Source organism: Mizuhopecten yessoensis, unplaced genomic scaffold (genome assembly GCF_002113885.1).
Source record: "Mizuhopecten yessoensis strain PY_sf001 unplaced genomic scaffold, ASM211388v2 scaffold10469, whole genome shotgun sequence".
Taxonomy (NCBI): Eukaryota; Metazoa; Mollusca; class Bivalvia; order Pectinida; family Pectinidae; genus Mizuhopecten; species Mizuhopecten yessoensis.
Genome location: NW_018408562.1, coordinates 12,585 through 38,937, shown reverse-complemented (window position 1 = coordinate 38,937; position 26,353 = coordinate 12,585). Strand labels below are relative to the sequence as shown.

The 26,353-nt window shown below is 35.4% G+C and overlaps 1 protein-coding gene across 1 annotated transcript in view; it reads right to left on the bottom strand.

Annotated features, from left to right (window-relative positions):
- Window positions 1-3,535: 3,535 nt before the first annotated feature.
- The window catches only part of LOC110460710 (receptor-type tyrosine-protein phosphatase F-like), a gene marked incomplete at its 5' end in the record, with an annotated part of 34,777 nt that continues 11,959 nt past the window's right edge, over window positions 3,536-26,353 (bottom strand). The window contains 14 exons of the mRNA XM_021513768.1: window positions 3,536-6,199; window positions 6,616-6,655; window positions 8,010-8,117; window positions 8,759-9,055; window positions 9,490-9,660; window positions 11,859-11,940; window positions 14,346-14,444; window positions 15,319-15,464; window positions 15,683-15,817; window positions 16,991-17,146; window positions 18,095-18,287; window positions 18,759-18,931; window positions 19,761-19,865; window positions 25,568-25,759. Of these exons, the coding sequence (XP_021369443.1) occupies window positions 6,070-6,199; window positions 6,616-6,655; window positions 8,010-8,117; window positions 8,759-9,055; window positions 9,490-9,660; window positions 11,859-11,940; window positions 14,346-14,444; window positions 15,319-15,464; window positions 15,683-15,817; window positions 16,991-17,146; window positions 18,095-18,287; window positions 18,759-18,931; window positions 19,761-19,865; window positions 25,568-25,759 (2,027 nt within the window). The remainder of the gene's footprint in view (window positions 6,200-6,615; window positions 6,656-8,009; window positions 8,118-8,758; window positions 9,056-9,489; window positions 9,661-11,858; window positions 11,941-14,345; window positions 14,445-15,318; window positions 15,465-15,682; window positions 15,818-16,990; window positions 17,147-18,094; window positions 18,288-18,758; window positions 18,932-19,760; window positions 19,866-25,567; window positions 25,760-26,353) is intronic.

Here is a 26,353-nt window from a genome sequence, read left to right as displayed (position 1 = left end):
ATTACCAGTACCGCCGAAATAACTCTGTCAGGGCTCTAGAGCACGCCGATGCAGCACATCGCCTCGCCATTGAGATCAACATGTTGGAGTTCACTGAGCATGCTCACAACCGAGTCCTCTTCCTCCGAACAAAGACGCCTGTAATTATTGAGACGGTGGATGAAGAGGAGGCGGCGCGGATTCTGTTTGAGGAAACGGCTGACAGCAGTCAATGAACACGTTATATAATTGACATATTCGCCTGGTAACCTTCAAAAGAGAAATTTTCGCGTGTGTTCGTGTTTCGGCTCTTCAAATAATGCTGCTGAGTTATATGTAACATGATTTCACTGGGCTGGTTAACACCGAATTCTATCAGTTATATGTTATCAAATACAGAAAAAAATAAAATTCAAACACTGGTATAAGAAGTGTGCTAGCGCCTCATATTGACGTAATAATAATGATTACGTCAACGACAGTCTGATGACATTCATAGGCTATGTGAATGCCCTCTGAATGTTGTTGGGTTTTTAAGTGTAAATGCTATATACTGGTTAATATATTCATTTCATGAATCTAAGGGGCATAATTTACTTCATTCTTTACGCGATGTCTATCAGACTTTTCCATGCCTAGACTTGGGATTTCGGGTTTCGGGATAGGTTTCTATTCGAAGTTTGTGTGTAGTACATTTCTCGGAATCTTAGATAAATAATTTCAATCAAACTTGCCTTTCTCCGTAATTATTTATAATTGTGGCCTTCCTCAAGACCCCCCCCCCCCCCCCCCCCCCCCCCCCCATAACATTCTCGTCTTGAGAAAAAGAGAGTGTAAGAGAGAAAGTGTGACATGTATTGTACTGTTGTTAGACTTATATTTATTATCTTGTTATTAAATGTGACAATTAAAATGTTAAGCAAATCTAAATATCATTTTTCATTTTCTAACACCATCCTCATGGAAAAAGAAAACCTCATTTTAATATTTTTGTGTTTTCTCTGTTCGGTAGCACATTAAAGCTTTCATTACACTTTGACGAGAAGTGAAGGAAAGTTGCTTAAGAATGACCAGTTGCTGGTTCCTGTATGTTAACCTATGAAAACAATGCTACCAAAATGAAACTATTAACTGACATGGAAGTTAACTTATTACAAGAACGGTTATATACATTGGATAGGACAGTCGACAGCATACTTCCTCAAACTTGTCATAGTAATGAAATCATACTCCTCCTTGAAACAACTTTCCATATTAACTGTTACTACAGTTCTAATGTCATTTGTCCACCATAGTGGTTAAAGTGTTGGTCTAACATAATATGTTACTCTGTCATTGGAATAGTAGTACCGATGCCACAATATTTGTGTTACAACTTATTAATCATGCTGATTGTGCCTTGTAAAATTAGTGACCAAGCCTCAATTATACTTCACAGTCAGTCATGTGGCTCGATATGACAGGCCGTCACTAAAGTTTAGCAAAGCGTAAAAACTGGCTTTGCGTGTCACGAAATTTCCAGATTAAGAGTTTGGAATCTTCACCAATGGGGCGTCCGTAACGGCTAAAACTTTCTATTGTTTACCGTCTGTCCACTTCCTAGGGACCTGGACGTGACTTGCGCTAAAGCAGTTCATGGAATATATCCAGAATCCCAAAGATATTACGACCTCATGATGTTTATATATGCATATATATATACAATTTAGAATGTTTTTAACTTATCATTGAAAGTACATATACAAACTACAGTTTTTCTTCCTTTACAAAAGTACAACTTTGAAGAGTACAACGTGTTTTCGCAGGAAAATGTTAAACTTCTGTTGGAGGTTTTAGCAACAGCAACAGGTTAACGATAAAACACACAAAATGTAAATCTATTTTCAAACTTTAATTGGTAAATATTACACGTAATATATTATTTACATTTGTTCTAGACAACTTATTTTATCTTTAACATCATACCCAGTATGTAAATGTTCATAAAATTAAGCAACATCAGCGTTATGACAAAAAGATATTCTAAATTAAAAACCTAATAAGATATTGCATACAAGCACCCATTTACCACATATGCAACACATATACTGAACAAAAAAGTAACGCACAAATCCCCCCCCCCCTGCAGTACACCTTAGCTTAAGGTGATAGATTTACAATATATATATATTGCATATATATGTGTATAATTGAAATACTTGAATAAAAGAAAGTTTAAACTAACAATATACCCTAAAATCAGCCAAGCCTGACGATGTCATGTGTGACTTTTTGAGCTTCTTAAGTCCAAATCACGCGACGTAATCAAGCCAAGCCGGAGTTTTTCAAACAAATAATCTCAACGGATACTCTAATTAGACACATTATTTTTCCACGTTGGCATTTTGATTTCGCCATTGACTGAGATGCCACGCTTAACGCAAATTCAGAGGGGTAGAGCAATTGCGATGTTGATGGATGGTCATAGCCAAACTGCTGTTTTACGGCAGTTTGGTGTTGGCCCGTGTACACTAACCGTCTATTGGGTAAGTTTCCGGTCGTCCCAGGAGCGGTCGTCTGCGTGTAACGACCGCACGACAAGACAGGGTGATTCGATTGTCGCACTTGTGCAACAGATTCAAGACTGCTGTAGAGACTGCGTCGCATACCTTAGGTACTCCTGGCAGACCCATTAGTCCTCAAACTGCCAGGAACCGCTTGCGTGCCGAGAGAATCATTGGGCGCCGACCTGATGTCGGGCCACCTCTGAAACCACGGAGGCGGCAAGTGCGTCTTGACTGGATGCGCAGACATGGCCCGAATCGGTTTGGGATGCGTTGATGGAGGCGTGTGATGTTCACCGACGAGTCTTGATTCTGTCTGTATTGCTCAGATTGAAGAAAAAGGGTATATCGCAGACGCGGTGAGCGTTTCGCCGACGCATGCGTAGTTGAACGCGATAGATTCGGTGGGGCTTCTGTAATGGTTTGGGGAGGCATCTCCCATGGAGTAAAATCCCCCTTAGTGGTCCTGGATCAAAACCTCAATGATGTTCGATACAGAGACCAGATCCTCCAACCACATGTCCTTCCAACTCTCAGACGTCATAACCTAATTTTCCAGCAAGACAATGTTCGACCGCATGTTGCCAGAGTCTGTCGTGATTTTCTCACGGCAAACAACTTTTAGCCTCTGGAATGGCCCCCATATAGCCCGATATGTCTCCCATTGAGCATATGTGGGATGAGCTGGACAGGCGTATTAGGAAACGTCAAAACCCCCCAACTAACCACGCCCAGTTGATCGCAGCGTTAACACAAGAATGGAACAACATTCCCTTAAGGCGAATAAATGTTCTCATGAATTCAATTCATAGGAGTTTCCGTTCAGGGATTCGTGCAAAGATGCCCACACCATGGCCAGGTACTGCAGTGTCATTTTGTTTTTCGCGGGTATCCCACTTTGAGTTACTACTGATGACACGAGTGACTTCACACAGACTTTTCTTCTACAGTATTGTAAATAGTAGACTTGTCCCTTCATATTGAAAAAAATGTTTGTACAAATTTCGCAAAATATCATAGGCTATTGATTGCATAATTTAAATGTGCGTTTCTTTTTTTGTTCAGCATACATATAACACAATACATATGCACAGTAATGATTTAATTTCGTTTTCTCTGCGGAGTGATTTTATAAATTGTATAAAAAACATTATAACTCTGTAAAGTAATTACAGAAATCCTTTATGAAAACGATATTGTGTGACCCCGCATAGTAATGTTATAAACCTCTTTTAATGTAACACAACATCACAAAATTAAATTGTACAGTTAACAAATATACATTTTATAAATACAATTCAATTAATATAATGACACCAGATGAAACAAAGCAAACTTCAAAATGCACCAGGTTATAATAACACATGTTCTTTATGTTAATAGTATCCAGTGATGGAGTTGCGTTTACGTCGGGATTATAAAATGATCCAGCAGAACATAAAAAAGTCGCTCTCGTCACTTTCCTCATTTTACGCCCACAGTACTATTTACTCCATTCTGGACTGACACCTCACAAGTCAATCCCAATCTGGTATTACCTCTACAATTTTTCTCTTATCAGAAAGAACACTACGGTTTGTTACTTTAGTAATCAGGTATAACAAACAACTGAGTTTATTAACGCTGTAGTCCTTCCTGTGACCACTGACACTACAATTAAAAATCCTCCCACTTTATACCTGAGGGTTAATAATTCCAGACAAATATTTCAATTGATTAAAATGCTGGTAAGTTAGTTACTTAACACAATTGGCGATAATAAAACATGATTGAAAGTACAATGAAATATTAAATATCAAAGCAAAGAAATTTCCGGTAAATCGGTGTTAAATTACAAAAATTAGTTGTGAAAATTCCGCTCGAGTCTTCTCCATTTAACGAACATTTGTTTATAATGAATAATGATGTGTAGCACCAAATCTAGATGGGTTCAATAACATATCTCAATCATCACTGATACTCAAGGGGTTAGACTTATTTACGCTATTTGCACAGCGTAAGTAAGCGCAACTCCTTGTTGAGGGGTATCTTATTGAAATCCTTATCTCAACCAGCCCAATGGAACCGTACACGTATATGACCCCTGTTAATACCTATTAACACATATTGACTAATTTGATTGGGTTTCATCCACTTTGGTCCCAACAAAATCAATCGTTGTCTTATCAATCACAGACACGCGATCAGAACAGCATTCATTTATACAAAATGAGTATTTCAAAAGTTAACATTTTTAACAACTAAATATGGGGAATATTTGTACCGACAACAACGGTGACCCATTACAAGGGCGATAATCCTACTATTTGTAGTTTACATGTATTTCCGTCTGCAAAGATGATGCCGATACCATAAACTCGGAAATTATATTGATAACATTAATATTTTAGATAACAAAATATCAATTTGTTATATAATTTATATTCAGAAATAGGATTACATCCTTATATATTAACATTCAGTGTTATTTTGATAATATTGTGATCATTTCCGAAATATCAAACATATGTATGTCTTAAACTCCAAAGGGTGCCGAGGTCTCCTAGTTGCGTCGTCTTCATGGTAACACTTATAACTGTTTTGCATTTATTACAACGCTAAAAAATATATAAAGTGTAACATGTCAATAAGGAGCTATTTTAATCGGAAACTTCTACTTCCCGCATTCATTTTCTGACATATTAATACACGAACAGGAAAGTTTATGGAAAAATAAACCCCAAACTCTTTGGCAAGGTATATTGAAGCCAGGTTCAGTAGAAATATAAATATATATTATTATCTGGTGTTTAAGAGTATTGATATCTAGGCACCAGTGATCATAGTTATTCTTTCAGTTTACGAAACTGCTCCTGAAGTCAAACTTTAGAAGTGGATACCAGCACATTATCATTACATTCGTCAGGCATTACATGTTTCTACTATTAACAAATCATAATCTTCCATACGTTTTCAGGTATAAAATGAATAAATTTGAGATTTTTTGGTACCCACCTTTTTGTGTCCTTATGTAATTTATTCGTTTATTTATGAGTAATGTGTATATGTTGTGTTGAAAATAAGTGTAAGTTCAATACCAGAATACTGATGTCCCTATCAAAAGTTCTTTAAACATTATCAAAACAACCATAAGGTTTCACATATTGTTAGCTATAAAAAAGAACTTTTTTTTTGTATCTTGTTTTGTATATTTATCAATAATGGTTTTTAAAACAAAAGTGATCCGAGATCCTAAATATACGTTTTTTTACAGAACCCAAGCTGACATTCATTGATTATTTTAAATATGGTTAAAAAATTACAAATTGAACATCTGATTGCTATACCCATGTAGTTTACTGGTTTGTTTAGAGTCGTGAAAAGAAATGCAAGTACTTGACAACAATATATTTTATGTGACCATAACACATGAGATTCCGTTCTACAAATAGTTTTGAATAGATATGCAGTACTTGGAAGTCTCAGTACAAAGTAGCAAATAGCTACAAACGTATCTACTGTTACAACATTTCGTTGAAATAGTGGCAAACCAGATGTATCGAATCATTTACGGGGCTGTGTCGTAGATATTAACATTTTTGTAGTCTGCAGTCTGTGTCTGTGATTGTTCATTCTGTATCACCTGCCTTTCGTCCGCTGTGAGGTTATAGAGATGCATGTCTGAGTTGTTGTATATTCTGTAAGAGATATAAAGCTTGCTAAATGGCTTTATGGTGAATATCGTATAATTCTAGTAGGTATAACATGTATTTGATATTTTTTCACAAGTTTGGAGCATACATATAACTTTTTATTCTGAGGTATACATTCTCAACACCAACATCTTCACTATGCCATCTGTTATAATAGCCACGACATCGAACTTCGAACGTTTATGATTATGATTTAGTGCAATGCTTTTCAGCGTATGCTAATGCAATTAAATTCATTTTAGCAATCGTTTTATCATTCTTTATATAATGATGAAAATACTTCCAGGTTCTTATCTACCGCTTTATCACAAACTAGATAACTTTGAGGTTTGTAATTAATTATCAATGAAATACAGTATCATTCATAAATAGAAAGACATGTCAATATATCACATAATTACCTTGATGGCGTTGCGTAATGAGATTCATCTGTAGCTTTACCTAAAAATATACAATACAAGCTTATGAAATATATTTTTGTAAACATATTGAATTTAACAGCTGTTTTACTCGGAATCGTTCATTTTGATATAAAATATTGTACTTTTAAAAGGAAGTCAAATAGTGACATTCTCTACGCCGGATATGCTTATCTGTAGCGACATGAATAGCGCACTGTTATGAAAATAACATATGTTGTCGAATGCACTGACTATGATGGACTATGATGATAGGTTATGTCATATAACCTTTTAAAAGCACATCAAACAGTATGCGTGCACAACTAATAATGTAGGAATAAACAACGAGTAGGAGAAAATGTCGGTAAAATAATGATAAATTACGATAGCCGCTTCGGATTGAATGGATTACTCTAACCAACATTTCCGAGTTTCGTGTTATAAATCCAATCATAATCAAGTTATTGGGTATCGAATCAATACAGCATGTGAACACCAAGGGAAGGGAAAACAGGAATGTAACTATCAAGAAAGGGAAAGTTCATGATGTGAAAGTCGAAATCGTCTCACCTATCGTACAGTTATTAGGAAGACAGCACATCGTCGATTTTATTTGAATGTACAACGACTTTGCTAGGTTATTTTTACTTGTGCTGGTAAGCTCATAAATAAATTCAGCTTCATATAAAAAAGAAACAAATCGGCCAGAAGTGTAGCAGTTGTTTCCCCATATGAATGCCAACCATCTGCAAGAAAATTTGGCACCAACACCAACATAAACATTGTCAACCAGTAACTCAATCATTTTCACATTGTCCTTAGTTTATATCATTCTGGGCTTTGTTTTTTTCCTCATATGATATGCTCCAAAATAATTAACAACCATACATATATATATAACCCTAGTCGCTCTTCTTTGAGAAGCAAGCGTTCCTTTAGTTTGGTATGAGGAATCATTTTTGGGAGGAGCATTGCTATGATTGATAAAAAGATCTTTTGAGCTAATCAAAATCAACAAACTACGTATAACCTCAATAATGGAATTATTTTGATAAGACTGTTCTTTTTGGGGCACATTTGCCTGTAATGTCTCATTGTTTTCAATAACTTGCCGACATCACAGCTGTTGTTATTACTTCCGGACACAGCAGCCAGTGATCATATTGTGCCTATTTCACCTGGATGTATTTCGAATAGTTTAGGCTTTTGGAGGAGCGTTTTAAGTACATGATTTGTTGGGAAATAATGCATGCACGCGTGTAGATTATTGTCTAATCGTGCATGTTTATTAACCAATGGATAGTGCTAGATTTTACGGTTTCTATACTCTCAGTACTTGATAAAACACACAAATTGACTGAATAATCTCTTTTATTTCAAATAAGTATAGTCACCTTCTGTTCGTCGGGATCGATTCCAAAAGTACACTGACGTCACGAAAAAGAGAATGCTGAGTACAAGTGCTACGACGAAGACAGCTACCCAGGGTGTGATGCTCGTGTCTAGAGTAAAATAATAATCTGTTACAAATTTCTTAAACAAATTTAATAAAATATAATAATAGGTCAAGTGAATTTACCAATAAAAACATACTGCAGTCTGTATTATGGTTCCCCGCATGATAGATAATGTATTGTAACAGGAAAAACAGTAATCTTTTTGTCTTTTGGGATCAAGAAAATTACAAAATTCCTTTGTTTTGCCAAAATTTGAAATAGTATATCTTACTCTTTGAAATTTTTAGTAGAGCAAGTTCAACTAAAATACAATACAGATTTACAAAAGAGTTGCATAAAAATCATAGCTTTGAACATATATTGAAATAACAACATGGCTGAAAACCATCAAGTACATTGTATTTTTGAGGTGTTCTGAAATATACAGCAAAGAAATCCATACTAACATAATTATTTCCCGACCGTTGGCTAAAACAGATAATCTAATATGAAATATTATTTCATGTAAACAATGATATGATAAATTGTAAGTTAACGGCCAACTTCAGGGATTGATTGTCCTATAACATGTTTCTGGATAGAGTGATATGCTGATTAATGAAACCTGAAATATGAAACTAACAATATTACTTATTTTTGTGGTTGAAAATATCACACGTTTAAATGTAGAAAGCGTTGTAACTTACTCGTCGTAATTGTGACGGAAGCGTCAGATTCGATATCCTGAGGTTCAATCCGACTTCCGGTTTCCACAGTTTTGACAGTAAACACGTATGTGGTGTCGTGTTCCAGCCCGGTTATACTAGCATATTTTGACTTTCCAGCATTGAATGATCCATCTATTGCAGTCGAACCACTGACTCGCCACACCACCGTATATCTCGACACGTGGCTTTGATCAGGCGGAGGGACCCAGCTGATTGTTGCTGTACTAGTGTCAACGGCACCTGATGACGTCACACCGTTTACCCTGACAGTGCTCACTTTTAGATAGATATTTATAATGTTTCATTAACCAGCCTTTTTTTGCTTCACTTTCACTTCATTTTTTAAATAAATAGGTGTATATTTGCTGAATGCAGTTAATTAACACTAATTTTAATTTCAGATCACATAATGAGAAAATGAGCTGGATATATTGGTAAGGATTGAGTAGTTGTCATTTAACAATACTTTCAGACCAAATTTTACATTCACGCTTGCGTCCTGTTGTATGGTGTAAACAATATATAAACTTGGTAATTTAACTTGAATAGACCGTAGTTTTATATTTCAAATAGTGTAAGTTTGTGGTGATTTTTTCCTTGATATGACTATTTAAATAGTGTCATGACATTGACCGCCAATACAGAACATTATATAGGAGACAAACATTATATGTACCTTATCGATAAAGGAAACAAACAGAACAACTTACTTGAAACACAAGTGCCACCAGGTACGTCGTAACCATTACTGTCAAAGTGTCCCAGGTTACACCTGCACACAGTTACTCCCTGTGTGTTACTGGCTGTACAAGATGATGTAACGACGTTCTGACAATCTACAGGCGAGGAACCAATACCACACACCTCAGACAGGGCTGCAACTGAAGTACACGTATTTATCGTTGAAAATAATTCATCAGCTACAATTGATGCATGAAATGGGTTTCATTATAAGACGAATTTTGATTCAAGGTTTTATTTCAAATCAACTTAATGCTCATCATCATATCGGGTAATGCCTAACTAACAAATTACAAACTCAAATATCACAACACGAAAATGTATATCCATTGCCTGGTTTAAGATACAACCATATCCACAACGTGTAGATAGAAACAGGTTGATCATCACCTTAACCAATCTTTTCAACCTAGGTAGCAGTGTACAATAGAAATGGCTTGACCCTAAAAATAAAGGGCATGTCTCAGATAAACATGGATAGTTAATTCAACCTGCACAAAACACCTATATATATTTACATATTTACAAACTACATTTTGATTCAATTCATTTAGAAGAATGATTTTTTTTTCAAAAACTGTTTTCCCCAGATTTGGGACTTGTGAAAACCATGGTTACCACATCAAAAAAACCCCGAAATATGCAAAAAAAACCACCACATGGTTTTTAACCCAAAATTTGACCCCCGCAAGTAGTATTTTTTTTCTTAAAACCCGTCTGAAATTAAATACCGCCTACTCGGTAACAGAAACACTCACGTTTAAGCATAGGTCATTCCGGCGGATTTTTCACAATATTTACACATGTGCTGAGTACATAAATAGACTACATGAAAAGCTAGCTTTTGTTGTATAGACACATATTGTTAATGCCCAAAACTGTAGTCTCAAACCAAATTTGATTTTTTTTAAATTATGAATCCCACATAGTCCACTTTGTCATGTATATGCCAATTTTAGTGCTGATTTGTTTTTTAAATGTTGATACATGTTATATTGCAGGGGTTAATCATTGTATACAAATATCACCCATGGCCATCGTACGCTACTGTACACTGAACCAGCATCTAAAGCGTCGCATGTAATAAGCATCCTTAGATAAATCAGCCATGCAAGTATATATGATATGTATGACAAGTAGTTACTTGGTAAGTGATATAAACTAATCTTCTTAACCATAGTGCAGATTGGGCCTGATCATAACCGATCTTCTCCACCTGGTCAGTCAAGCGGAACATGTAGGTCAGAAGCAGCATAGCATGTGATACGCATCCTTAGATATATAAACCAAGCGTTTAGTTGATTTTGGATAATAAATAACTCGGAAACCGAGCTTAACCATTCTGCTTAACCTTAGTGCAGACATCCGGACGGAAATCGCCAATCTATAAGCCCCGATTGCGTTGCAATTCAGCCAAAAAGACATAAACATCGCCTTTCCAGCGGCAACTGGTTGTAATTCTTTCGAAACCTACAATCACTTTTTAAGTTGGGTTAGGTGTTCATGGTTGTTTGCAATGGTATGCCTTCATTAGCACCAGCTCTAGGATCATCTGTCATGGTGCTGTTCGAATCATCCTGTATATGCACATTTTTTGATGTATTGAAACAGCTTTTACGGAGAGAAGCATTTCTGGATAATGCAGAATCAGTCCAAGAACTAAGAAACCACCTGCATGAATACCACATTCATCCAAAATTTCCTGCTGTCTGCTTTGTTTTGCAGCGACCTCATCGTGTCCCACGTCTCTCTCGGTGCAGGAGTCATCTCCATCCTGTTTTCAGATGAGGCTCGGATCCACTTGGACATAACAGTGACAGCCATCCGATGTGTACCATCCCATTAGAAAGCGTTTTCTGAACAACTGTGTGTGACGGTCTGAGGCAGCATATAGCTGGGAATGACATTGATGGACAGTTGACCGATGTACACTACCACAATGAGATCCTGAAATACCACATTATCCTGTTTGTGCAACAACGTCACATTATGCTGCAATGAAAATGTTAGACACACGTTGCACATGCTAGACTGATTTTCTGACTCAGCTACATGTAGATGTGTTTCTACAGCCTGCAGTTTTATCTGATATTTTGTCCATCGTGCACGTATGGGACGAGATATACCATTGAGAATGTTTACTGAAAAATCAGCCTGTGATGTAAATTAAGCTTTCACATGTGTTAGTTCGCATTTTGAATCTAATTCCTAAGGCATTTTACAACAATATTGTTGCATCCATTTGGTGTCGGTGCAATTCATGCTTTACCGCTAATGGTAGACATAAACATGCATAGCGCGTAAAGAGTTCCAGTCTGACATAATGAGAAATACTTACGTCCTGCAGGGGCTATATAGGTATTGATGCTTTTGATCCCATTATAAACATCTCCATTAGAGTTAGTACCTACAGCATACACCTGTAAAATGGTATATGTGTTAGAAATATACATTAAACAATGAATGATACAAGTATACATGTAAAAGACACACCTGTACAATGTGTTTGTTTAGAAAGACTTGTCCACTGCACAATGATCGACAGAAATCTTTGATATACATGTACACCTGTACAAAATATAGTACAAGCGCGAGATATAATTAATCTCTACAGTGTGTAGTACAAGAGTGAGAAACCTATGAAATATATGGTACAAGCACTATATACAATGTTAGATACAAGTGTATACATCAATACAACGTTAGAAACAATCGTAGAAGATACATATATACAATGTTAGACACAAGTGTTAGAGATACATCTACAATGTTAGACACAAGTGTTAGAGGTACATCTATACAATGTTAGACACAAGTGTTAGAGATACATCTATACAATGTTAGAGATACATCTATACAATGTTAAAGACACAAGTGTTAGAGATACATCTACAATGTTAGACACAAGTGTTAGAGATTCATCTACTATGTTAGACACAAGTGTATGAGATACATCTATACAATGTTAGACACAAGTGTTAGAGGTACATCTATTCAATGTTAGACACAAGTGTTAGAGATACATCTATTCAATGTTAGACACAAGTGTTAGAGATACATCTATACACTGTTGGACACAAGTGTATGAGATACATCTATACAATGTTATAGACACAAGTGTTAGAGATACATCTCTATTATGTGTGACACATGTGTTTTATTGTAGATACACATGTACAATGCGTGACACACCTGTAGTATGAGTGACGCAACTCTATGAGATATATCTGTGCAATGTGTGACACAAGTGTTAGAGATACATCTATACAATGTTAGACACAAGTGTTTAAGATACATCTATTCAATGTTAAACACATGTATAAGAGGTACATCTATACAATGTTAGACACAAGTATTAGATATACATCTATACAATGTTAGAAACAAGTTTTTGAGATACATCTATACAATGTTAGACACAAGTGTTAGATATACATCTATACAATGTTAGACACAAGTGTTAGAGATATATCTACTATGTTAGACAAAAGTGTTAGAGATACATCTATACAATGTTAGACACAAGTGTTAGAGATACATCTATACAATGTTAGAAAAAAGTGTTAGAGATGCATCTATACAATGTTAGACACACGTGATTGAGATACATCTATACAATGTTGGACACAAGTGTATGATATATATCTATATAATGTTAGACAAAAGTGTAAGAGATACATCTATACAATGTTAGAAAAAAGTGTTAGAGATGCATCTTTCCAATGTAAGACACAAGTGTTAGAGATACATCTATACAATGTCAGACACAAGTCTTAGAGATACATCTATACAATGTTGGACACAAGTGTATGATATACATCTATACAATGTTCTAGACACAAATGTTAGAGATACATCTATACAATGTCAGACACAAGTGTAAGAGATACATCTATAAAATGTCAGACACAAGTGTTATACACATCTGTATTATGTTTGACACATGTGTTACATTGTAGATATACCTGTACAGTGTATGACACAACATGCGAGATAGAGCCAACGTCAATGTTGAGTAGGTTGGTTGAGTAGGCGGGGTACTGCGCTGTGAGTTAGGATACCGAAAGTATGCAGCCCTTCTTAGATGTTCTAACTTTATAGATATGCTGTGATTATTAAAAATGTCTTTCTCTGAAATTCAAACTTATTGTTCATATGTAGTACTTCAGGGGCTGAAATATCTTGTAAAAATGTCCTGATGAAGACTCGCACATAGAGTCGAAACTAGTTGACCGTAATAAAAACCCACGCATTGGTAACGCTTGAGCGTGTTGTGATTGAAACCTACCTGGATATGTATGACACAAGTGTTCGATACACATGTACAATGAGTGACACACCTGTAGTATGAGTGACGCAACTCTTTGAGATTTACCTGTGCAATGTGTGACACAAGTGTTAGACACATCTGTACAATGAGTAACACAAGTGTTAGACACATCTGTACAATGTGTGACACAAGTGTTAGACACATCTGTACAATGAGTAACACAAGTGTTATACGCATCTGTATTATGTGTGACACGTGTTAGAGATACCTGTATTATGGGCGACACAAATGTTTGAGATATACCTGTACAATGTTTGTTACATGTTTATGTACTACAAGATTTACACCATCTATTGTGCACTGGTAAATGTTGCAGGTTAAATAATTTCATATCAAATTATGCATAACAAAGTGAATCGTGACTTTTATTTTGTGGTTTGAATTAGGTTGTCTTATTTACAGAAACTTTAGAAATAGTATATCAAGAATTTGGACCGACATACAAATCGACTGATGAGGGACAGACTGCGGAACACAAGATGATCATATACTCACCTCAATGTAGTAGGTATTATGTGGTAAAACTGCTAGATTTCTTATTACAGTATTTAAATTAGTATCTATCGGTACTTCTTCTGGAACAGCATTTAAGTTCTGAAGAAAAATAAAATCCTTATCATTTCTTTTTTAACTTAGTCACTAAAATTTAAAATAATAATAAGTGCAAATCTTTCTTACCCCTCCTCCTCCCCTCATTACTGCCCCCCCCCCTCTTTTTTGTTTTTAGAAAATGGAGTTTATTTTGCTATTGTTTGCTATAACATGACCAGGGTATGGAACACAACAACAACATCAAATGAGTTATGTAAAAAAGGTCAACTTAAATGTTAATATGAATAGCAAGGATCAACAATCTAAAATTTTGAAGAACAAGTATGTTGCAGCAATGACTACTCTGACCCTCAAATGAATAGATTTTTCACATGATGTTCTTCTACCCTTCCACAAAACATTGCTATCTTTTTTTGAAGCAACCTTTCCCCTTTTTCGTTACTTACATTAAATCTGATTGCCAACAAACATATTATGAAGCCCAATGAGTAAAAAATTCAATCGATCTCTCAAAATCAAACTTTTTATTATCTTTTGGTAGATTTTAGCATCAAGATATCATATAGCAGCTGTTGCTACCTCTTATATTCAGAAATATGATGATGTGATACTGCGGCATTAAACAATTGAACTTGTTGACTCGTTGCTCTGTCCAACAACAATTCCATTAACTATAGACCCTTGCCCCATCTTAGTGTTCTGTATACAATCGCACCCCTTTTGTAGTGTTTTTTTTTATATACAATATACAAACATTCCAAGCCTTCAGAGTTATGTACATGCCTTCAGAGTTATGTATACAAGTCCATTTAAGCTCAATCTTTGAGTATATAGAGTGGCAGGCTGGAAAGCCGTAGGTTTTCTGGTTCGATCCACTGAGGAAGAACACTAGTCTCTTTCTGTGACATAAGCTTACCCCTTCAGAAGTGTTGTGTAAGAACATGAACTTGATGATGTCACTGTTTCTCTCCAATACCGCTGGAAGTTCCCAGGATACCCTCACAGTTGTGTAATTCGGTCCATCGGGGCGAGCTACCATAAAGTTACTCACTGCACCTGGAGCTGTTAGGTCCAAAAGGTTAAACAGAGCAACATTTTCTCTTACTGCTTAGAAAAACAAATTGCTTAGTACAAGCATAGATTCATTACCATTTTAATAGACTTATTTTTGTGCTGGCTGGATTTATTCAAGATCTATCCAAATTAAGAAAGAACTTGGTAGTATAAAAGCTCTCATTAAAATGTGAATAATTCATGTAATAATTGTAAAGAGCAATTACCTGCAGCAAGTGTTTTTGCAGATGGCAGTGCCTGTTGAAATACAGCCAACCCCTTTGCAGTAGAGGCTGTCAGATTGAACGTGTAAGTTCTGTATTCCTGTAGTCCTACCACTTTGTATGATCTGACTGAGAACCCTGAACAGCAAAGCAAGATATAGTGAGCAACTTAACATATATAACAATAAATGTTATCATCTTAGTGTTTAATGAAATATGATATGTATATTTTGATATTTTCATTAACACCTATATACATTTGTATCAATATATAAATCGTTTGTAAAATTTAGAAGCAATAGAAACATTTCAATAACTGGTACATAACTAATATGCTTGTCAAATCATATTCAATTTTCTGGTGTGATACATAGTGTAATGACGTTTGTGAGTAATACTGGACGTTAATAACCATGTATATATTAATGTATAAGGTATCTATTACCAGTATACTATACAGTGTAGGTACGTTGGGTGTTTGAGTTTACTGTGTGTTGCTGACATTGTATGGTTTCTGTGAGAGGTATATCTGGTATAAATGGTATGATATACAGCATAGGGTAGGGTGTGTGAGTTATACCGTGTGTTACTGACATTGTTTCTGTTGATGTATATCTGGTGTTACTGGTATGATATACAATGTACTAGGGTAGGGTGTGTGAGTTAAACCGTGTGTTACTGACATTGTTTCTGTGTGAGGTATATCTGGTGTTACTGGTATGATATACAATGTACTAGGGTAGGGTGTGTGAGTTATATTGTGTGTCACTGACATTGTATGGTTTCTGTGTGAGGTATAGCTGGTGTTACTGGTAGATATACAGGGTACTAGGGTAGGGTGTGTGAGTTATACCGTGTGTTACTGACATTGTATGGTTTCTGTGTGAGGTATATCTGGTGTTACTGGTATGATATACAGTGTAGGGTAGAATGTGTGAGTTATACTGTGTGTTACTGACATTGTGTGGTTTCTGTGTGAGTTAAAGNTGTTACTGACATTGCATGGTTTCTGTGTGAGGTATAGCTGGTGTTACTGGTAGATATACAGTGTAGGGTAGGGTGAGTGAGTTATACTGTGTGTTACTGACATTGCATGGTTTCTGTGTGAGGTATAGCTGGTGTTAATGATATGACNGTTTCTGTGTGAGTTACAGCTGGTGTTACTGGTATGATATACAGTGTAGGGTAGAATGTGTGAATTATACTGTGTGTTACTGACATTGTATGGTTTCTGTGTGAGGTATATCTGATGTTACTGGTATGATATACAGTGTAGGGTAGGATGTGTGAGTTATACTGATTGTAACTTACCTGGTATGGTTTGTGTACGACTTGACTCCGGTGCTACCGCTATGATATACAATGTATAGGTGGTAGGTCCAGGCTTTGGATCACTGATGTCCCAGTTCACATTTATTTTAGTGCTACTCACAACAGTAGCTGTCAAGGTGGTAGGATGCTGTGGAACTGAAAAAGTAAAAACAAGGTTAACCTGACTAGGTTTATAGAATAATGCACTCTAAAATAGTTCTTTTTTAATAGTTTGATATTTTATTAGCATCACATAGTGTTAGTATCACAAATTGTTAGTATTCTTATAAGGGATGAACAAGAATTTTAAATTCTCCTTTTGATTAATTTTGACTGAAAGTGCTTTGCTCAATTTATCTATACGGTTTGCTGTATCAAAATAACTCCAACAAGCATTCATTTGATTTAGACACACCTGTTATGATCATTACACACACCCTTTAGTAACTAGGAGATCATTTGACCACAGGATGAGTTTATGTGAGTTTGGATTTGAATGAGGGAGTTTTGAGGGAAATTGGTAAATTTTGGTCAAAATGAGGGAATCTCCACACTAAAGAGGGAGAGCTGACAACGATATTGCATTAATATAAATTAATTCATATAATCAAATGTCATTGACCTTCATATCTTAATTTGAATGTAGAAAATCTGATTAAATGAAAATTCAAAAACAATTATTTTGGTATGACATTTTTAGATAAAATTGCATGAAATTTGTTTTCAGGAAAAATGAGAGTGTATGATAGGTGTTATTTAGGTGTTGGCTGTGGAGCTGTTTTTCAAATAATTTATTTATAGTTCCATAACTACTTGAAAAGTACAGACAGAAACTGTCATACCAACTCAGACCATACTATAGGTAAGTGGAGTTGACACGCATCAAAGTGACTTGTTCTAGGACTTAAACACTCCTCAATGATGATACACATTATCAAATGTATGACCTAGTGGTTAATAGACTGGGGAACAACCAACTGTGCTATACAGTCCCTAAAATATATACAAGACCTGCTTCTACTGGCACAATGTACAAGAAAGATAACGGTTAAAAACGGGACAATTTAAACAATTGTTAATATCCTAATTTAAGACTGATCTCACCTTCCTGGTCTGTCATGGCATATTGTGTGTTAGGGTGACCGTCTCCTGCTGCATTAACAGCTACCACACTGGCTGTGTAGTTGATATATGGTAGGAGGTTCCCGACAGTGTAGGTGTAACTATCTAAGTCTGCAGGTAGAATTGTCACTGTTTGTCTGACCGCTTCATGGCATTTAAAGGGGAAAGCCATATACTGGAAAATAAAACCATACTTTTCTTTTTCATCTTATTTATATATCTATAATGTGTTGATAAGTGTTTTTGTCGGATGATGTTCAATCCTTATAGATTTCTGGTTACTTTGACGTTCTAGCTAATTAACGTTAAAAAAGAAACCAACTCATTACACCAGATAATACTGAAATCAGCATAAAGATATAAAGTATTTATGTTCACTTAAAGGAGTTAATACTGAAAATGTTCAACAAGATTGTCCCATGTATTATTATAATAGCATAATGGCATAAAAGAATACAAAGTACTGTAAGATAACTCTCAATTTCAATGTGTGCCCCGTATTTATGAAGAAATGATATACATGTACTTCTTACAACCAGTATATTATATATCATTTAATCGTAATAGACAAAGACATTGTTGTTGCACATTATTCTTTGACGAACACATTTTTTGTTATCGCACTACAACAATAAAGCGCCATTACCCCTGGACATGTAGTACACGTAAAGATGACCTCCTGGACACACGTGCTCCCGTCCAACACTGTGAGTCTGTATCCTCGAAGATCACCATTGGTAACGGTAGGCTTGGCCCAGTTCAGGGTAAACTGTCGACTCTGTTCCTGTGATACAACCAAGGTGCTCGGCTTCAATGACACTGTAAAAGGAACATGTGGAGCAATTACAGGTATTACAACAGATGTTATTAAACATAAGTAATTGCTGTACAATGTTATAATTTTCATTTATAAAATTGAATGATTTACAACCCAATAATTTTTAAAAAGATTCCAACCTTAAGATAATTGGTTTGTTCAAAACCAATGTGTACAGTAAAACATCCATGGTGACCACCTGTCTGAAATCACTTCCTGTCTCTTACGATTATTAGAATAATTACCGGATTCAAATAATATAATAACAATACTGAATTTCACTATTCATTAACCAGATATCTTGACACTGAAGAGCATTTCTAACATCTGAACACATCTAGAACTTATCAGGAGTAACTAGCTTATGTTACAATTTAAGCTGATACCTGGTAAATTCATACACAAACATCACTTTTAAAAATCTCATTATGTCTAGGATAAATATGGAATACCTTTGGTCATGTATCAACCAGTATAATAAGTAAAGCCATGACATGGCCGACAGTAAGCATGTTTTAAGAATTTCGCTATACAAGTCACTGCCCTTGAGTTTTATCAATGCAGTCTAAAACCAGGTGGAGGCAATGATTTTACAAGACTAGTTCAGTTAATATTTTGCTGAACCTTTTCAACAAGCTTCAAAGTAGACACAAAGCAAATTACGCATGTATACATACATAATACTTTTATATCTGATTTTTTTTTTTGATTGATAGATGGAATTATGGAATTTTAATTTATACATTAAAGTGAAAATAAGTATCCAAAACTTTTGTTTAGTAACTTAAAAAATCAGTAAACTGTCAAACTAGCTATAAATATCCTACTCACTAGCGGCTTTTGTTGGGCATCCCATCTGTGAGCTGTATTGACTTAGGTTGGAATGTGGCATCACTGCATCATTGACTGTAGCCACACTGAATACATAACTGGTTTCTACAATGGAAACAGTATAGATACTTTATGTTAACAATACATAATGATATATGTCGTTTTATGTTTGTCCATCATGTCTAATACACAGTCTAGTCAACCAGAGTTAAGTACTTTTATCCATGGAAACAATTCACATGAGTCAAGATAACTTGGGAAGTTCCAATACAGGAGCTGTATATGGAGCTCCTTTACATTAGATTATACAATTCTGATACTAAAACTTAAATTTCACTTTCAGTTACATGCACTCTGTAATTATGATAAAGTTCTTCATTCTTTAGAAGTTGATCTATTGTGTTATTATAAGTATTTGTGTCAGGTGCAGAAACAATTATCTTCTGGCAGATTGTTTCAGGTAGGTTTGGACAAAAGACATAATTAGGTTACGTAATTTCTCCTCAAGGATGTTAATGATCAACATAGAAATATTTTCTTCAATTTATATTTTGTACGGTTCCATATAAACACAGGCCTTCCTATTATAAATTTTGTATACTTGTAGTAGGGTACAATTTTGTAGACCGTTTATTGTATTTTTAATAGAAGTGTGCAAGTTCCGGTCCGGTGTTTTGTGACGCAAGTGGATGTCTTATTTTATTATGTATTATAAACCGGTTCTTTGCTATGTCAAAGGGCGAATCTATTTTTAGCTGAATGCCCAGTGGGCATTGCGCAAGGCGCGCGGTAAATTCACACACCTGTGGACTTTGTATGATGATGGTTGGGTTTTATTGAGAGAGGCCATTTTCATCCTTTGTACTTGGAAATTATTGTAAGTACTGATCATGTTGTACATTAACTATATTGTAAATAAGTATCTTTTAGGATTATTGTAATTGTATCATCTGGTAAAGATCGATGTTGAATTATATTTAGTAGGCTCTCTGTTGAATTGTGAGTGAATCGATCTTTTGTAATTTGAATTTCATGTTGTTTGGAGTTCACGTTTATCTTTTACATTATTCAGAAGAGGTGTGTTGAGATATATTTCATTCATTATAATTGTTTTCTAAATTCTGGTGAAAGTTAACTTTTGTTATCTTTGCTAATTATTTAACATAATTTGTAGATCCTACGTTTCGTTCTGTGGCCTGGTATACCGTCATCCACGGGTTGTGTCCCTTAAGCCCTCTTCCCTTTTTGAAGAGGTAGGTTGTTGCTTTAATGTATAAATTTGTGTATTTAGTGTAACTTACAGTATTTGTAATTTTGTGCATTTCTTATAAACATAAGTGCTGTAATTGAGTCAATTTCAATGCGACAACGTGATATGTATATATATTGTATTACTAACTAACAGAGTGAATTATGTATTGTAATTCATAGCGTACGAGCGTTGACTCTGTAATGTATGATAGCGACTGGGTTATCCGGTATTGTACTTTAGTAGTACTTGTATAGTGAAGCGTGTTTGTACTGAGTGCGTTAACCGGTCGTGTTAGATTTGGACGAGTTCATAACTCGTTCAGGTAGTGTAAGTTTGAGAATTTGTTTTAATGTACTGTTATATTGTTGTTATAGGGTTTATTCGACACCCAGAATAAATCTTGGAATCGAACTGATGTCTTCTGTGGTGCTTAAGTACACAGCGATCCCAGAGCAGATACACTGCTACATACTGTTTTATATACCTAAATCAAATCCAGTTGACTTCTTCTGTATATAGCTAGTTTTTTCCATTACCTGTCTGGATAGTCCAGATATTTCATTCCAAGCAGATGTTTAGAGGTGACACTGTACACTTTCTATTTTCAGTTCGTAAGGTGACCGGAATATTGCTCCACTATATTCCAAATTTATTCGTAGTTGGACATAATTATTGTATATTCTAACTATTGAAAGGTTCTGATGATGGCATTTTGTTTTAACTTTTTTCATTCATTGAAGTGGTCAACAAAGTTGAATATGAATAAATAATCAATAACTTTAATGTCCTTTTCCTTGACTGATATTTTGAGTGCATTTCCAATGAAATTTGTATGTATTAATTTAGAGATATATTTTGGTACCTTTAATCTGCTAATGTATACATGTATGTATTAACATTCACCACAGTGCATCTTTATTAGCCATTTTTTGCTTCTCTTCTTGTTTACCTCTGAATCTTGTTGCAGTATGTGTGTCCGTTTTGTTAGTAAATTTTCTAGAAACAGTGTCAGTTGAACCTTTGAATTATATAACCCCTGTGACCTTAAAGGTTATCTATTTGACATTTAACATTATCATCCTAGGCTGTGGGGTGAATTTCAGGAGAGTTCTCTCCCGTGGACCATACCGACACGAGATCTCGCCGTGCTACACGACAACCTCGTTGTGACGTATTGGCGCAGTCTCTTTATATCCTGATATGGAACAGACAACAGGTGAGTAATATTCCTCCACATTGTACCTGATTTTGGGACCTGAGAGCAGGTAACTTCTACATGTAGTGACGGTAGGTAATAACACATACCAAATTTACTACAGCTGTTTGGTCATAAGACATTGTTTAATTTTTAAAGCTATTTTTAACAGGGCTTTTCCAAACAATTCAAGTGGTCAAACTGGACATTTGGAACGGACTATGAATATGGGGATAGCGAGGTAACATAAGTGAAAGTGCATACAATACTTACATTCATTAAAAAAAAAACGCCTTTTCACGTGATGTCCCTTTAACTATTATATGATTTTAGATTATTTTATGAACTTTCTCTTGTCCTGACTTCGGGTAATATTGTAGTGTCTTGGATCTTTCCAACAGGTATCCATATTGTTAATCAGATTACTGCTTTGTTTTAAATTCATTTTCAATGAAGTTGCTAACAATTGTTTCCATGACCTTACAAATGACAGACTTACAGGCCCGTATTACCCCGGTACTTGTGTTCTTCTCCATTATTGTGTATGCCACAGATACAAAACCGACACTTGCTTTTTTCAACTGTCTGGTATAGTTTCTAATGCATGGTTTTCAATGATAAACCATTGTTGAAGAGGTTTCCATCAAAAACGCTGGATGCATACTGCCTTATACATTATGTCTAATACAGGACTTTTTACACTTCATATGTTTCTGAATAATTCAATCTGATATATTTGGTACCTCTTCATTATCTTTATCTACAATGTCTATGAGTTACCTTTTGGAGATTCTTCTCTTTGTTATTATTAAGATCTCCAGGCTATTGTTAAACTTTCTCTATTGACTTAACAGTTTATGAACTTTCGGATAATTTTTAGGTTGATTTAACTTTCTTTGCAGTTTATGATCAAAATCCCTTCTTATTTTGATACTTTGAGAGGACGTTGATAATGTCATAATGACATTTGCCCAATCAGTGGAAATAAATAATGTTAGAATTATTAATTTCAACAATCTCTGTGCATTCAACTTCAAATAAAAGCAGGCTGTGGGCACTTTTACTGTATCAATGTATAAAGCAGCTGGCTGTGGGCACTTTTACTGTATCAATGTATAAAGCAGCTGGCTGTGGGCACTTTTACTGTATCAATGTATAAAGCAGCTGGCTGTGGGCACTTTTACTGTATCAATGTATAAAGCAGCTGGCTGTGGGCACTTTTACTGTATCAATGTATAAAGCAGCTGGCTGTGGGCACTTTTACTGTATCAATGTATAAAGCAGCTGGCTGTGGGCACTTTTACTGTATCAATGTATAAAGCAAGCTGTGGTCACCTTTTCTTGTATCAATGTATAAAGCAGGCTGTGGTAACTTTTACTGTATCAATGTATAAAGCAGGCTGTGGTCACCTTTTACTGTATCAATGTATAAAGCAGGCTGTGGTAACTTTTACTGTATCAATGTATACAGCAGGCTGCGGTCACCTTTTCCTGTATCAATGTATAAAGCAGGCTGCGGTCACTTTTTCATGTATCAATGTATAAAGCAGGCTGCGGTCACTTTTTCATGTATCAATGTATAAAGCAGGCTGCGGTCACTTTTTCATGTATCAATGTATAAAGCAGGCTGCGGTCACTTTTTCATGTATCAATGTATAAAGCAGGCTGCGGTCACTTTTTCATGTATCAATGTATAAAGCAGGCTGCGGTCACTTTTTCATGTATCAATGTATAAAGCAGGCTGCGGTCACTTTTTCATGTATCAATGTATAAAGCAGGCTGCGGTCACTTTTTCATGTATCAATGTATAAAGCAGGCTGCGGTCACTTTTTCATGTATCAATGTATAAAGCAGGCTGTGGTCAACTTTTCCTGTATCAAGGTATAAAGCAGGCTGTGGTCACTTTACCTGTATCAATGTATAAAGCAGGCTGTGGTCACTTTTACTGTATCAATGTATAAAGTAGACTGTGGTCACTTTTCTCTTGTGTCAAAGTATACAGCAGGCTGTGGTCACCTTTTCCCGTATCAATGTTTAAAGCAGGCTGTGGTCACGTTTTCTTGTATCAATGTATAAAACAGACTGTGGTCACTGTCCCTGAATCAATTTTCAAAGCAGGCTGTGGTCACTTTTTCTTGTATCAATGTATAAAGCAGGCTGTGGTCACATTCCCTGTATCAATGTATAAAGAAGGCTGTGGTCACTTTTCCTTTATCAATGTATACAGCAGGCTGTGGTCACTTTTTCATGTATCAATGTATAAAGCAGACTGTGGTCACTTTTTCATGTATCAATGTATAAAGCAGGCTGTGGTCACTTTTCCTGTATCAATGTATACAGCAGGCTGTGGTCACTTTTTCTTGTATCAATGTATAAAGCAGGCTGTGGTCACATTCCCTGTATCAATGTATAAAGAAGGCTGTGGTCACTTTTCCTTTATCAATGTATACAGCAGGCTGTGGTCACTTTTTCTTGTATCAATGTATAAAGCAGGCTGTGGTCACTTTTTCATGTATCAATGTATAAAGCAGGCTGCGGTCACTTTTACTGTATCAATGTATAAAGCAGGCTGCGGTCACTTTTTCATGTATCAATGTATAAAGCAGGCTGTGGTCACATTCCCTGTATCAATGTATAAAGCAGGCTGTGGTCACTTTTACTGTATCAATGTATAAAGCAGGCTGCGGTCACTTTTTCATGTATCAATGTATAAAGCAGGCTGTGGTCACTTTTACATGTATCCATGTATAAAGCAGGCTGCGGTCACTTTTTCATGTATCAATGCATAAAGCAGGCTGTGGTCACTTGTCCATGTATCAATGTAAAAAACAGGTTGTGGTCGCCTTTTCTGTATCAATGTTTAAAGCAGACTGTGGTCACCTTTTANACTTGCGCACTTTCATTTCCGCATTGAAATTTCTATCAGCATAGCAGAGGTTGGAGACAGAATGTGTATTTATTGTAACATTAATTAATTAATTAGATTATGAATAAGTTGTTATTTTTTTTATTTAAAATAGTTATCTTTTTGTCATTTATCGACTGTTTAAATACGTTGATTGTCAGAGAAATCAATGACATATATGGCCTCATATTGGCCAAACACTTTACCAAGCTTTATGCCAACCATAGAACTCGCTTAACTCGAATACTCGGATAACTCAAAGTTTCCCAACTATCCCGTAGACTTCGAGATAACGAGGTTCGACTGTATAATCACCTGAAGTTTGTACTAAAATGGTACACACATACATTGTAAACAGCAAAACTATAATATCTTTAATATCTTCGACTGCAGATCATTCAAAATACACTGAATAAACTACGGATTGAATATTGATTTGAACATATCTATCTTACCTGGCACTAGGCCATCAACCGTAAACTCAGTCAGGTTTGTTGACGTGGGAAACATAGCAGTAGTTGTATTACTGTTGACTATATAGTGTTGAATGTCTCCGTTCGGATACACTGGAGCTGTCCAGGTCAGAGTGATGGTTTGATCTGTAATGAGGTTAACGTTACAACCAACTCCCGTAGGAGGATTTGGAGCTGTAAAATAAAATAAAACAATATGAAAGATAGCATTCCATCACAACAAGCAAGATTCAATCTTTATTAAACAAAACATAAATGGGTCATATAATGATAGAATCCCTCAATTTGATTTCTTCATAGACTTTTAACTAATACTTTTAAATAAAAAAAGGCAAAAGTTTATCATATTTTAACATAAGTTTTCATGATATGAAACATTAAGTTTGAATGAAATGAAATCTATCATGTTATAAACTGGTACAAAGTTATAGTGATGTTTTATCCATAATTAACAACATCTTGTTCAGTTTAAGCTCAACACAGAAGGACAACTTAGAACTTAACTTTGAAATATAATTAAGAAGTCATAACATGGCTATAATGGAATATACCTGTGACCAACACACATTGGGACATTAAATACCACCTCCAGTTACCATGATCCTGGTCATATTTTAAGTGATCCAAAAATATATATTATCTCTAACTGTGAAATCTAGGAATTCCTTAAGAAAATCAATGGATGCAGGTCTAACTGTCACTGACTAGTCTGCATATACATTGTAATTAAATCCAAACATGTGACATACAGTTATTGTATCTTATTAA